The sequence below is a fragment of the Gallus gallus genome, chromosome 5 (assembly GCF_016699485.2).
Source record: "Gallus gallus isolate bGalGal1 chromosome 5, bGalGal1.mat.broiler.GRCg7b, whole genome shotgun sequence".
NCBI lineage: Eukaryota > Metazoa > Chordata > Aves > Galliformes > Phasianidae > Gallus > Gallus gallus.
The window spans coordinates 6,455,696-6,471,823 of NC_052536.1; the positions used below are offsets into that span (position 1 = coordinate 6,455,696).

At 39.4% G+C, this 16,128-nt stretch overlaps 1 protein-coding gene across 9 annotated transcripts in view; it reads right to left on the bottom strand.

The window, feature by feature from the left end:
• KIAA1549L (KIAA1549 like) overlaps positions 1-16,128 on the bottom strand; it is a 109,192-nt gene that overhangs the window by 17,541 nt on the left and 75,523 nt on the right. For 7 of the 9 annotated variants that reach the window (XR_005860076.2, XR_005860077.2, XM_015286324.4 and 4 more), the window contains 3 exons: positions 15,167-15,384; positions 9,538-9,667; positions 4,752-5,099 (listed from right to left, as the gene is read on the bottom strand). Coding sequence is in view for 7 of the 9 variants with exons in the window: in XM_015286324.4 (XP_015141810.1) it covers positions 4,752-5,099; positions 9,538-9,667; positions 15,167-15,384 (696 nt within the window). In the remaining 2 variants the exon portion in view is untranslated. The remainder of the gene's footprint in view (positions 1-4,751; positions 5,100-9,537; positions 9,668-15,166; positions 15,385-16,128) is intronic. The other 2 variants (XM_025151249.3, XM_015286327.4) reach the window with 1 other exon arrangement.

Here is a 16,128-nt window from a genome sequence, read left to right on the forward strand (position 1 = left end):
AAAACCATTATCATACAGTAATCGCCTTCACATATCACACTTTTAGACATTGTTCCATTATGCTTTTTCTCTGCTGCAAAACTGGAAAAGATAACTTATCAAAAGCTGACTTTTAATGTCAGCAGAGCTAAGGGAAAAGCAATACAAGCCAAGCATCTCTCTCCCACCTCTCATCCCCATCTCTTTTAAAGCAGGGTAGGGTCCCTCAAAGGCATGTCTTTGAAAATCATTTTTCCTTTCACGCCACCTATGATGTCTCTAAATATTCACTTTCACCATGCTACAATGTTATCTGAAGTATTTCTATCTCTAGCTGGGAAAAACTGAAAATGCAATAGCACGTTTCCTAGCCAGGGGTGGGAAATATTGATTTTGATTTTTAATGAAATGAACATACAGAACAAACAAAACACTATCTGCATCAAAGGAAGTCTAATTTACATTTCTAATAGCACTGGACTTGAAATGGTCTGCAATGCCTCTTCTGTACCTGAAAAGCTGGCGATGCTGAACTGAACACTTCCTTCTGGCTCCATAATCCTTTCATCCTACATCTTGCCCTCAGCATACATTTGTACTAAGCATGAAACTATTTTTTCCCTATCTTAAAGGTACAGCATATGTTTCAGAGTGGTGACTCCAAATACTACTGAGTACGACAGGGCTGATGGAGAGGAACAGAGGCAGACTCGGGTTTTCTCTTGTGTATTAATGCATATGTTTTGAAATGTGGACATCAAAGGAAGCTTTTTAAGGTACCACAGAGAATGGCTCACAAACTTCCTGCAACTTGCACTGAAAATTTGGAGGGGAAAAAAAATATGAAGTAGAAAATCCAAGCACTTATTTTGCTGCTTACACAGGAGACGAACAATTCTGAATGAGTGGCACCGTGTTGCTAATGGCTGGGCAGAGGGAATCCTGTTAAAGGGAAAAATCCTATCAAAAGATTTGCTATGCCTCACCGAGGGACTGTCCACTGATGGAGAATGGTCAATTCTCTGCTGTGCTGAGCTTCCACAGCCATGAAAATAATTAGGAAAAGGAACTCTAAACTTCCTAGACTTTCTGTAGGATGTTATGCTGCAGTACTGGTGTTTTCCTACATGCAACACAAATGGAAAAAGAAAGTTCAGAGACTATGAAGGCAGGTCTGTTGGAGGTTTAGATGAGCCCTTTGGTAGTAGGCTGACAAGACAACAGAAACAAAGCAACTTCACTGAAATCTGTATGCTGCTGGAAAGCCAAGCAAACTAACTTATAAAAGAAACACAAACAAACAAACAAATAAAAAACATTTTAAAAAAAGCAAAAACAAGCCAGCACATATGAAGTTGTTGATTTCATAGGAAATTTGCCTGATTTTATTCTTCACGTTGAAGGTGCTGAAGATGCTGTATTAGTTTTGCTGTTCTCAAAAACAATAAAAAACTTCCACAGCGGAGCAATCTGAAAGGATTCCAAACACTGTTCTGTCCAAAAATGAGGACAATAGTTCCTGTTAAATTAATCACATTTCAGATTCAGATAGCGCAAGTATCAGACTGCAGACCTCACACCACCCTTCCAGAGGGAAATATCAGTGAGCGAGCCTTTTTTTGGCTAAAACACTGAATATCTTAAAAGAAAACTAGTGGACTAGTAACTACAGCTGAGCAGGAAACTAGTAACTACAGTTGTGGGAAAAAATTTGGGTCCAGGAGACATATGGCACAACCTTCCACCACTCAGTCTGAGAGTCTGTGCCCCAGTGCCTGTCAGGCAATGCCAGTCTTCACCTCAAGATCAAGCTCTGTCACTTATCTCTCCAGTGCACTAAAGAGGAGAAATGACATAGAATCATAGAGTCATAGAATGGCCTGGGTTGAAAAGGACCACAATGATCATTGAGTTCCAACCCCCTGCTATGTGCAGGGTCGCCTTCCACCAGACCAGGCTGCCCAGAGCCACATCCAGCCTGGCCTTGAATGCCTCCAGGGATGGGGTATCCACACCTCCTGAGGCAACCTGTTCCAGTGTGTCACCACCTTCTGAGTGAAAAATTTCTTCCTAATATCTAACCTAAACCTCCCCTGTCTCAGTTTAAAACCATTCCCCCTTGTCCTATCACTATCCACCCTCATAAACAGCTGCTCGCCTTCCTGTTTATATGCTCCCTTCAAGTACTGGAAGGCCGCAATGTGGTCTCCCCAGAGCCTTCTCTTCTCCAAGCTAAATAAGCCCAGTTCCTTCAACCTTTCCTCACAGGAGAGGTGCTCCAGCCCTCTCATCATCTTAGTGGCCCTCCTCCGGACCTGCTCCAAGAGCCCCACATCCTTCCTGTACTGGTCTACCCCTGTAAGAAAGAGATGTTTTTCCCAGGTCATAGCTCTCTGCTCAGCTCAACTACATGGATTTCCAAAGTGGTGACATGATCTGCCCCAGCACAATGTTACAGAAGGTCTCAAAAGGAGAAAATGGAAAAAGAAGAAAGCTGCACACTCTAGACACTAGAGACATACACAGCTGGCTAATGGTAGGATTAGTCAGGAAGTTCATTGCAAAAAAAAACAACCCAACATTAAAGATCCATAATTTAGAGGAGACCTGAAGAAACCCAGATCTGGAAAAGGGATCTCATCCAATGAAAGCATATGAGACAAATCCTCAGGAACAGAGAAACACTGAGATGGAGATTTTCATTAGGATTTTTGTTGTTTTGCTTCAGTCTCATTATTTATGCTCTATAATGGTAGAGAATGCAAGTGTTAGAAATCTTACTCAGCACTTGTATCATCTATGAAACATCTCTGCAATAAGTGCTGGCTCAAGCGCACTCAAATTACTGGAAAGATTGTGCGATCTCCTAAAAGGTTGAGTGTAATGTACAGGCTATGAAGGCCCAAGTCCCAGAAAGGAGTGATGGGCTGAAGATCTTTATACTTATATTGTACTTAGAGACCCATAAATAAAGCCAATGTCTGCATTTGTCCCATCTAAGAAGGAAAATCATCTTAAATCCAAATTTCAAATCATAATGGACACCTTTATTACACCAGCCACTGCACAGCTGCTCCATGGCCAGCCCTGCTGTACTCTGGCCCAATCAACTCCCAAGTGCTTCACTTTTCAGCATCTCCGTCAGGATTACCAATCAGAGGTATCATGGGCAGGCAAACAGGTGCTAAAACATTGAGAGCAGCAATTCTTGCATATTTTTCCTGCACACATCACTCTGCACATATATTTCAAGTGGGTGTTTCTAATTGAAATCCTCCTTCCCCAATTGAGAACAAATGAGTAAACACTGCAGTTAAAGTACAACTTACATGTGGCAAAAAAGTATGAAATAACAGCCTTTATCCAAACACCAGTAGCCTTTGGCTATCCTACCCCATGGCAACCAGTTAAAATACAAATGTCTTTAGGGGAGTGCTTAACACTATCTTCAAAGCCCCAGAAAGATAACCAAGTGCTTTAAAGCCCCAAAACAAGTAGATGATTGAGTAGTGAGTTTGAAAATAGTGAAGCAATCACCAAAAAAGTATGGCAATTACATCTTCTTAAACCTTACTCCATATAATGTTTTTCATTTCCTTTCAAAAAGTCTTTCTCAAGTGTCAAAGTAATTTGGATAGCTATTAACTGTCTCTTGAGCTTCTAATCGAATTCTAGCCATAAAATCCCATTATATGCCATATATGAAGTTCACTGCAGTAGTTTCAAAGGGCCAAAAATATCCCTTAGCATGATTTAAAATAGCACCAGCACGAGCCTCTGCAGGCAGTGCCACTGACTTTCACTTATGTTCAGAATAGTTCAGAAGCAGCATCCTCTAATGTACTTTTTGTTTTCATGAGAAGTCATAGTAAAAGTTATTCTAAAGTGAGGACACTTTTCTGCTTTATTCTCTTTTTCTAGGTGTTTTAGGGACTCAACTTGAAATGCATTATTTCAAAACAAAACAAAAATCATTTCTGACCCCACAAAAAAGCATTGAAATGAACAGTGTAAATTTAATACAGCCTTTTTTCCCCCCACTGAGATGGCCAGATACAGTTTCAGAATACAGTATCTTGGAATTCAGAGGTAGCTTGATCTACCAAGGATGCCCACAGCACTACTGCTATTGCTGTCTATATGCCTACAAAATATTTATTATTTCTGTGAGATAAGAAATTGTTAGTTGCAAATTGAGGTGAGCAAGTGAAGCATAAAGAGTGACCTACATAAGGTCAACCAAGAAACCTGTAGCACTGAGCCGTCTCTTGAGTCCCATGCCAATAGATACAACTGTAAGGCTGCCAACATCAGCCCACACTTCAGGCCATCCAGATTTTGTATTGCACTTGGTTCCCTGGCTTGGGATGACGTTTCTCAGTGGAGGAATTTGAGCATTAGTGTTGAATGTTTTATGCCCAGTTGTTTTACAAAACCAGATTGCTTCCAAATATGCATTCAGTGAACAGGAGACACGCAGACCAGTTCTTTATCTGTTGAACAGTCTGGAGCTTAGTGCAGCCTATTCTTTCAAGCAAAACATAGATAAGGTCACCTTGCTGCTAAAATAGATTCTAAGAGTCTTCATGCAAGAGATGGGTATGTGTAAAGACAGAGAAACACACCCCACTACCCAAACTTATTTACTGTATGCATGGCTTTATGCCTGGTTTTAAGCATGAAAACAGGAGTCCATCTTTAAAAAAAAAAAAGTTCTTAGAGTAGAAATATCTTTATGATATTACATTATACTAAAGAGAAGTTTCACTTACTGGTCTTGGTAGACTGTACTGATACATTTCTGGTCTGTATGTGGGTACCCACTGCACACCCGCTCTAGGTCGGGTCATGGTACCAGGAGCGCTGGTCACCACCTCTGAATAGGGCAAGTGTGGTGCGGAGCTGTAGGCCTCCTGCCTGCTCTGTCCTCCGTGACCCGCAGAGGCCAGGCTGAAAGCCTCTTCCAAGAGCATATGCATCTGTTGTCGAACCTCATCAATGGAGGGCTGAGAGCTTAAAGTTGAGGTCTCTGAGTGGCCTTTGGCCTGACGGGACCTGGTGTAGCTCCGAGGCTCAGTGACACGGTCAACATTTGTTTCTTCTATAATTTCAGGCTCAGTCTGTTGGATGGAGTAAAAGCATGTACACATAAAAGCTTTACAAGACAGCATTTCTGCTGCTTCACACAAAACATTCTTGAACACTGATATAACACATGCAATGTCAAGACTTGTTACAGTATAGACACATGACAAGAATTTGAAAGAAATCATGTCAAGCAGGCAAGGATAATAGCCAGGGATTCAAAGACTCTTTCACATCCTTCATTGTTTGCAGCAAAAACAATCAGAGACGCTCTGTAGCATATCAAATTGTTAAGGGCTCACTTAAAAACAATGGGAATTAATGTTTAAATTCTTTTCTTAGTTGTTAGTATCAATGGGGTACAACCGTACCAGGAGTACAGATCCCTAAGTGGCACCATTACTATGAAGGACTGCTTACAAGGGGCTGCTTGTTACAGCTACGTGGATTGAAGTTCTTCTGTTCACTCACATACATTAAGATTTCAGAAGACCTAAAGTTTAGGAGTTCTCCTGGAATTTTCTAACCTCCCTCTGTGCTCCTACTCCTCAGGGAGCTGCAGAGAGCAAGGAGGTTGCCTCCTGGCCTCCTCTTTTCCAGGCTGGGCAACCCCAGTGCCCTCAGCCCCTCTCCCAAAATACTCCTGGGGTCACTTCTAGGATAGTAACTGCAACCAAAGAACAGCCTCTGAAATCATACTGTCCAACTGGATGATTAATAGCCATACTTCTTCTGTTTCATTATACCCATAAAAATATCAGTGAATGGAATCCCACAAGAGACCTATTAGTACCCAATGTTGAAATAAATCAGGCTTTCTGCTACAATCCCTTGGTGAAGCCATTACACTCTCTTTGATTCTGTCCAGTAAAAGAAAATAATGTCTAAAATAAATCATATGAATAACAGATTTTTAATCATTGTCAGCATTAAGCCAGCTTTGATTTATCAACTTAAAAGCTGGCACAAAGATTTGGGAGGAGACTGGTGATACTTTTACTCATGTTTTAAAATTTATTTTAGTTCATCATATCACTTCCTAATGTATGCTATTTTCTCTTTTATCAAATGAAATACAAAAGTACTGTAAATAGACACCACTATATGTTAACATTAATACTACACAATCTGGATGCTATTCAGACACAGTTACTACGTAATACTAGAATTACACCAAGAAGGAAAAGCAAGTCCTGTCCAGAGGCAGAGTTCATCCACTTCTGGCAGGATTCTGCTGCTGCAACTGTACCATGAAATCACTGTATCATGAACTTCTTCACGTGAACATCAATCCAAAGCTTTTTGAGCACTTGCATTAATGTTACTGTATCAATAAAGTTAGATCAGTAAATTCTTTTTCATATTGATCTCTTAGATTTTTTTAATGAGGTCGTTTTCTTCCTTTAACACCAAAAATTGACTAATCATTTTCTGCCCTGGCATAAAGCTCATTAGTAGCTCAAAGGTTCTAGACTCTTTCATTACAGCATTTGCTCTACTCATAATTGTCTTTGAAGATGTTAGAAGTAATAGATATGTTAAAGTTTCCTTTATCTGCTTTTTAAGTGAAGGTGACCATATACCTAAACCTGGTACCTGGTTGGAATAGTTAAAATTAAGACAGGTAATCTTCAACAATAACCCATTGATAAAAAGGTGCTACAAAACTAAACATACTGAGAATATCAAACAGTAGGATGCACAAAAAGCTACACATTCTGTACAGACAGGTAGGCAATTACTGAACTTATATTCTGATTATTATTATTGGGAATAAAATATTTTAGACAACCGTGACTGAAATAATAGCCATCTTTATATGAGGAAAACTATTTACAAAATACTAAATAAAAAATCAAATAAAATGTTAGCGTGGAGCGTCAGATCTTCGAGCTCTTATTTTCCAATTTACAGAGCAAAGCAAAATCAGGCAGATGATAAACTCTCATGATTTTGTTGTGCATACCGACCTACCCGTTCTCAAGCTTTCTTCAAGATTCTAGGGAAACAACCTATTTTCTTTAAAAACCAAACAAAAGCCCTGCACACAACCACCACCATTTGTCATGGCTGGGAAGATAAACCACCACGTAGCCTAGGCAGACTAGTAACAGCTCAAAAAACAAAAAGCTATTTGTTATTCTGCAAAAATCTCATGACTTGAAGATAACGCAGGGTATCCGCTTCATCAATTTCCTCATTTGGAACAGCTTATAAAACACAATTTTCATGCTAAGTTGGTGAAACCTGTAGCTAAATCACGTAGTAGAAGAAGAAGGTGAGAAGAGTGGATCCTTTAGAACAGCAAAGCAGATGTCAAAACGCTGTACAAGATGTTATTAGGTAAAAAAGAAAGGACACGAGGTCCAGCATACAAAGCAGCCCTAATTCATAAACACATTATAGCATTACTGAGCTTTTTAACACCTTTCCTCAGCAGACCGCCACATGAACTTAACAGCTAAAGAAACTAATCCAATAAAATAATTCTTCTGGGCCAATACCTCAGCTCTAAACGTCTGAAGTACTTACACCCATCTCCAGAGCTCAGATTTACAGGGGTGTTTTGATGCATCACGGTGGGATCAACATGGATTCCACGCATTAATACAGATTTAAGAGCCAGCCTGTGCCTGGGAGAGCAAGCCTGTCAGAAGCTTGGCACAGCACCAAGGTAGCTCAAACAGGAGGGAGGGAGATCAGCCCACGCTGCAAGCAGAGGCTGGAGAACTAGATTTCAACATCCTGTTCCATTTTCCCATGGCATTTTTCTGCTTTCAGACAGAAAAATACTTCCACTGTTAGAAGAGGTGCACTGCAGTGAATCTGCAGCACATCAGTCAAAGAGAATTTTATGTAACTTATCAGTAAGAAAAAAAAAAGACTACGCCAGGGACAATTCCCTCTGCCACGGTGCAAAAAGAAAAGCAAGGAAATCTCACATGAAATATCTCATATGCTGATGTCAGAGACTGTAACTACGCCTAGGAGATTACTGAGTCTGCACGAGCTCATTATACCACTCTCAGGGCTTTTAAAAAAATTTCTTGAAAATCTGTTTTATGCATTATAAATATACACAACACATTCAAGTATATTTTTAAAATCTTTGGATACATATTATGACTTGCTCACTTTGCACTACTGGCAGAGAGTGCTGCTAGAATGCTTTTAACATTCATTTCAGAAAGATTTTACCTATGAAAAACTACTTATTAGTACAATTAAAAAATCCCATGCTCTTCTTGAAACACCTGATTTTCAGGATACAAAGGAAAGTCCAGCTTGATGAAGAACTATTAAGAAAGGCAACACATAAGCAGGTTAAACACAAAAACCTTCCTACTTCTTGCAAAATGTAGTCTGCTGTAAGTGCAACAGGGTGGTTGTGTATTCTTATGCCCCAGAAAGCAGTGAGGCAGTCATTCCAATTACATAGCACAACCTGACTCATACAATCTGATGGAAAGTGTCAACATGCAGGAAATCATTTTCAAAAATTCAAAATCTGGCTTTCAAAATCTCTATCCGCCCCAATTAATTCTGTAAAAGACTTAAACTTTCCTGAACACATCCACTGACCCTAGTAAATTCCGTCACCTTGCTAAAAATACATCCCTGCCAGCTGAGAGAGTTAACAATTAAGTCTCACACAAAGTTCTTGTATAGAGGATGAATAATCACCAGATTAACTTTCTTGTTTTCCAGAAATGCTTAGATCTTCTATAGGAATCGATCTTCAGGGATGGCTGAGCTACAGCTTTTTGTATACATAATGGACTTAAAATTTCTACTTTACCTTAGGGTATGGGCTTTTTTCATCTTCAGTTTGGGTGCGTGCTGTGTCAACTTAGACCCAGTGTATGTTCACATTGCACAAAACAACTACTCTAGACTTATGTTGGCTGTGTGAGTTCCTCGGACCATAAGCCAGTGCAGAATCTATTCTGCCTGGTTTTAACATTGAAATATTTATATTCTCCCAGTTCTGACATAGTAAGAGGAGAACAAGAATGTGGCTATTTCCTAGGGGTTTTCCACAAACCACTGACATCTGGACTTCAGTACAATTCCTAGAAGTTGGTTGTCCATCCTTCTGAATCAAGAGAGCAGCATAAAGGGTAAAGAAAAAATAGGATTTTAATTACATTGAAAAGATATTGGTATCCTGTAAGCAGTTGCATACTTGAAAGAACTATCTAAATTAGAAAACCATTACTTTTGTAATAGACGAGTTCCAAGAACATTTTGTTTCCATTTCAGACAACAAAATGATGTAAAATATAAAGTATGTTCGGCAGTCTGTGCTCAGAATACCCTGAGCCTCTTTCAGGATGCTGAGTGCACATAATATACTGTAATGTCAAGTACCCGAGGACACTCTGGCTTGGAGCTTATCAACAGTTTCCTGCTTTCAGGAATGAGCTAAGTCTTGGCTGAGCAAATTTCAGAGGATATACCTGATAAACTTACATCGTATCCACTGTTACGGATTCCACGCCTAGGTCTTTCTCGAGTCACTAGAAGATCCATCTCAGTTTCTCCTGGGCTAGGACTGTTCAAAGACTGCCGGCTTCTGTATATCGAGTTCTTCATCTGTTGCCTATAAGACATCAAACAAGAAAACAGAAAAATTAACAGAATATAAACAAAAAATATATATATTTTATAATCATGAAGATCATTAAAATGTCACTTTATTATAGAATGTATATGAAATTCCTGGAAATCAACTGCATTATAAAGAGATTATAAATTTTGTTTACTGGTAAAGAAAATAAAATTATGATATCAGCATCATATGGTGGAGTTTATTAGATGAAATATGTCCCTAGAAGGTATCAGAATCCTTTTAGCGTTAGCTGGTATGACAAATTAAAAAAATAAATTAAAGTAGGTGCTGTTCCTAAAAATAGTAGCACCTTTCACACACTCATGGGGGGCAGAGATTTTGGTGACAAATCCTGAGTAGCGAGAAAGAAGTGGAACAATGCTCCATTGAAACAAACACCCAGCAAAGTGTAGGAGAAAACAGACAGGAGTGGGAGGGAACTGTTTGCAAGATGCCACAACTTTTCCAGGGAGCTATACTCTGAGGGATTAAACCTCTTCAAACACAGCTCTAAGATGTCCCCAGGCATTCACTCATGAGCTCAGAAGTAAGAGAAATAAAGGTATTAACTCGAAAGATCACAGAATGGCTTATTTTGGAAGGGACCAAAAGACCACCTAGTTCCAATCCCCTGCCATAGGCAGGGTTGCCACCCACCAGATCAGGCTACTCAGGGCCCCATCCAACCTGGCCTTGAACACTTGCAGGGATGGGGCATCCACAAGCTCTGGGGAACCTGTTCCAGCAGCTCACCACCCTCTGAGTAAAAAATTTCTTCCTAACACCTAACCTAAATCCTCTTCTAGTGTAAACACATTTCCCTCTGTCCTACCACTCTCAGACTGTGTAGAAAGTCAATCCCTCCCCTGCTTGTAAGCTCCCTTCAAGTACTGGAAGGCCGTAATGAGGTCTCCCTGGAGCCTTCTCTTCCCCATGCTGAACAAGTCCAAATCCCTCAACCTTTCTTTGTAAGAGAGGTGCTCCAGCTCTCTGAACATCTTAGTAGCCCTCCTGAGGGCCTACTCCGACAGCTCTGAATACCTCTTGTTCTGAGAGTCCCAGGCCTGGACACAGTATCCCAAGGGGGTTTTACAAGGGCAGAGCAGAGGGGAACAATCTCCTCGCTCTTCTTGCTGGCCACCACTTTTAATGCAGCCCAGAATGCAGTTGGCCTTCTCGTCTAGTTGTATGCTAAAGATAGCGTATAACTCAACACTACGAATACCCTGTAGTTTGTCTGATGTAATAGTTTATTTCTTTGATATGGATTATAAAAAAAATAATAAAATTAACATTACTCTGTAAGATACAGAACATAAATACTTAGTAGCAGTTGCCAAATTGCAAATTTCATCAAAGCTGCATCTTTTAAGGTCTCTCATAGCATATCTGGGCATTATTCATTTTCTTGCACTTATCACAGATACCTCGCATCACAGTTAAATAACTACATGCCATTTTCATTAACTAACACTGTAATAATAATGGTGACTGTTAAAGCCTAATATGAAGTTATCTCTGATCATGTTTTTTTATGCTTTGGGCAATTGTACCATTGCACCACTCAAAAATAGTAGGAGTAGATCAAGTCATCCAACACATCTCTGCTGCGTCTTCAGTACAGGGGACCTGACGATGTTCATAGTGAAGTAGCAGACCTTAAAATATTCTGCCTGATCTTGTGACTTCTTTCCCTATTTGCAAGGCAAGATTTATCCTAGTTTCCTTAAACTAGGATTCTCCAATAAAAGCTTGTTTGCACCAAAATACTTGTTTTGTGTTACTGGATCCCCATCACAAACTGGGACCACTAGACCAGCCTCAGTCTGTTCATTCAACAGATAGAAACAAGATGTGATAGAGGTGTAACAACACAGATTTTGGAGTAGTGGACTTATTCAGTGTCAGAACTCAGATCAGGTGGACAGCTATCCATACTCATCAGGAGATCACGTGCCTTCTTCTGGTACTTAAAGCTAACAGTTCCCACCAAACACTCACAGATTTGACTGCAAACGTACTAATTATTCATTTTTCCAAGGTTGCCTTTTGTAACTTGTACTACCTGAGTAGTAATGCTGTAGTAATGCTGTGTGTCCACAATATTATCTTGCTGTCACTCTTGAGAAAATGAAAACATCCGTACTGTATCACATTCAAACACGTTCATCCAAGTACAATTTTATATTTGAAAATTTATAAAATGAATAAAGAATATTTGTCCTAGAAAGAAGAAAATTAAGATTTCTTATAAAGAAACTGGGATAGATTTATAAAGAAAAATTAAAAACTGCTACATTTACAGAGATTTTAGTGACCAGCTCCTTCTCTGGGGCATCTTGGAGGTAAAAGCCTTGAGGTTAAGGTCAACAAGCAGAAAAAGGGTTACAAAAGATCCAGAGAGACTGACGCTTACACAAATCAGGAAGGATAAAGCAGAGGACAAAAAAACAAAAACAAAAAAAAAACCAGCAACCAAGTTTCATAATTCTCAATAAACTAATAAAAATTGTCAGATCTGATTTACTGTTTCTGCATTAAAGGTCTCAAATTCTATACAAGGTCCATTAATACTTGGTTCTATAATAGGTCCATTAATACTTGGTTGATGCAGTTGTGATATATCTTCTAAGGGATTCAAATACACAAGTCTCTAGCACATGCAGATTCTTGACCTGATTACAAACTATTATGGAAAAAACTCAGAATAGGAGGTATAATCAGAAACCTCTTTAAAAAACTGCCTCGAGACTGCCAATTAGCTCATTTACCAAAGTTTTACTAATGAGAAAGGAGGTATGAACACTAACAACCGGCATTCAAATGGGTTAGCAAATGCCTTCTGGGAACACAACTGAAACATTTTATAACAAGAATTTTACTGCACAGAAAACTCAAAGGAACCAAGAGCACAAAAATGTTTGTTCCTGAAAAAATCAAACTATTAAATGGTGATGTTTTGTAAATCACTCTTCAACGGCATTTCAAACAACCAAATTGCAAAGGTGATCTTGAGTAATGCAATCAGCTCCATCTGTCTTATCTGCTATATTTTGGAAATGCTGTAATAGCATTATTTAAGTCAGTGGAATATACACAGAAGAGAAAAAAGTGAAACAGACTTTTTCCCTAGAAATTTTGAGACCTTTGACCAACTTCTAAATGATACTATTTTTTAAAAAATAGAAAACGTTTTTACATAGAAATTTAATTGCTGTAACAATAATGATACAAACAAGTACACAAAGCAGAAAACACTGTGAATCAAATATTTTGATTTCACCCTAACCTACATCACTTTAAAAGGGTTTTTATTCCATTACAGAAACACAATTGTGTTGATTCATTTAGCAGTAACTTAAAACACATTACCTTGAAGTTTTATTCAAGGTTTTCCTCCATAAGTATGTTGTTTTAGTTATCATTCTTTTACTTGCAAACTGAAGACATTAATGCTGCGATGTGTGTTAGCACATCCAGTTTTAATACAGGCTTCAGAACACATCTGTTGGCAAAAAGTTCTTAAACATCTGCAACATCTGTAACATTCTCAAAATGCCTAGCATCTTTACAGAAAAATGCATCAGGAATGGTTCCTATTTCTCACTATGTAAGGATATAGACTCTATAATCAACAAGTAAACCCAGTCTTTTATGGTTCAGCCACAGAAGGGAATCATTCGTCTACAGTAGTACACCTGCCTTCGAGCAGTTTCTATGATGCCAGTGATCACTAACTCAAATAGACTATGACAGATCTACACAGCACATTAGAAAGCACACAGGGAAAAATAATGTGCTTGGGAACCTTTCAGCACATTGGCACACGAGCAAGCAAACATTTGTATATTTAACAAAGAGCAGACGGTTAGCATTAGAGCTTCATGTGCAGTAATTTAATCATTTCCTACACGCCACGTGGCATAGCATAAACCATCCAAAGTAATGCCTAAGTCCTTCATACATCCAGGCTGGATGTGGCTCTGGGCAGCCTGGTCTGGTGGTTGGCAACCCTGCACAGACCAGGGGGGTTGAAAATCGATGATCATTGTGGTCCTTTTCAACCCAGGCCATTCTATGATTCTATGTGCACCACAGCCATATCAAAATTTCTATTTCCTTCATTCATATCTCATGAAAGACCGCAGACAGAGTGGGACTCCTGTGTGCTAAGGGTTCAGTGTCTTAACTTTCCATTGCTTTTGAAGCAGCTCATTCCCTACTCACTAGAAAACAGCACAAGAAATTGACGCCCTAGGCCCTCCAGAAAGGATGTAAAACACAGCTAAGTGAACATCTTTATGCTTCACTCGGCCATTCAACACAGTGACACAGTCCATCGAGGGCTGCCATTTAACTCTAGGCCTACAGAAGTATACTTGATTTCAGTCGTTGCTCATATTCTGAATCAACGCTGCTTTTATAATTATCATTACAGTCTTTTTCATCTGAAAATACTGTTTTTCACAGGAAAATTTTGGTCTGAACTTTCCAGGGGATAGGATGAAAGACTGTACCTCAAGGCAAAAGTACCATTTCCAGAAGAAATGTACTTCAATTTCCTCTCGCAGATCAACTAATGCTAGTCCCTGTTTACAGCAAGAATCGGAGCCTTCGTGATAGGAGGTGTAATGGCAAACACGCTCTTTAATAAGTCTTCCCCTCTTACATCTTCACCACCCCTAGGAAGGAGGAAACTGAATGCTGCGTCATCCCTCTCTTGGGCTACACTGGCTAAGACTAGTGTCATCTCCTCCTCTGACTGTGTCAACCTGTGTTATAAGGGAGCACCCAGCAGCAGAGCAGGTCCATCCACCTACTCAGACAGAGTTAGCACTTATCTTACCCTCTCATTTCTAAAGCAAGGAGACAAATAATATTGGCATGTCATTTTCAAAAGACAATGAAGTGTTAATCAAACTACAGTACTGTTACACAACATGCTAGCTTCATGTTACAAGTAATTCACCTGAATGAATTATGACTCTCTCTGTTTAGGACACAGGAAGGTACGTGCACATTCTTGCAGATATTCCTGCAGGATTTACTGAATATGCGGGCAATGTAGCGGCTGCAATCCCTTATGCCTACTGCAGTAGTTACATTCAGATAAAGATAGAGCCAAAATAATATCACCACTGAACTTTGGCAAATAATTCAGATGCTAACTTTCTGCCTTAAGTCTACCTTCCATATTTCCGAAGAAAAATTATACTGCTTTTTTCTATTTACTTGGAAAATGACAGAAAAACTTGGAACAGTCTCTTCCCATATTTCTTTGCCTTTCTATTTACTTCTTTTTAATCACACGCCAGTTTCATCAGATTAGATGCCTTCATAAATAATCATGGGCTATATAAATTTTCTTCGTGAAGTAGGAGGGATTGATCAGCAAACAGTTGCCTCCTTAAGAACAGACCTTCTGATTCCTTAAAACCCCCAGACAGCAGGTTTCCTCCCAGAGGAAGAACTGCATATAAAAAGTCTCACCTGTTCTTAGGCTCAGCAAACGGAGATGATACATCTGGATCAGGATCCAAAATGTGGTCAATTTCTTTCTGGTTTTTCTCATACATCCTTTTCCTGTCTGTCAGCCCCTTGTTGTTGTCAACCTGTGGGAAATCATAGTACCCCTTCCTCTTGGCTTTCAAACGCAGCTTGTTGCGATAATGTTCTATATCGGACTTCTGCTTCAAAGCCTTGTTCACCTAAAAGGCAAGAAGATGTTTAAAGGATGGCGCTAGGCTGACTGCTTCCAAACAGTACTCTTAGAGCGTGTTTGATGCGCTTCATGTGTCATTTTACAGAGTGCTTTCTGTACCGCACCATGCCATCTGTAAGCACTGAGGAGCTGCAAGTGAACAGAGTTGCTGCATTTTTTATGGCTTGGCAGATGGTTAAATAATTTTAGCCTAAAATCTATGTACCATCTAAACAGTGACTCAGATACACCCACCGAAGAAAAACACTGATTATGCTAGTCAGTTGCCATGACCCAAAGCAGTACTTGCTTCTGGGGACATTAGGGAGAACTCACTAATGAAAATTGCTGTAGGGTTCAGGAAGTACTGAGCCATCACCTCTGGCTAAACAAAACCATAAATAAGTCATCACTGATGGCTGGGGAAGTATTTTAGTGAGATGTCATTATAGGCTCTTGTATGGTTATCTCAGAAATTTGTTCTGGGCCCCTGCCAGAAATAAAAAACAAAAATAAACTGGGTTTTTGGTCTGACCTGGTACACAAGTTTTTTAAAAAAATAATCTCCTGCACCACATTGTTGGTTAAAGGAAAACAAGTAATTTCCTTGGGATTTGTTCATTTCAGAGTCAAATTCTACAGTCTTCTCACAATTTCCAAGATACATATGTACAGAGAAGTGCATAGAACTAGGGATGTCATCCTGTTGACTTACATAAATGATGAATTCTAAATAAGCCTTTCCCCATGT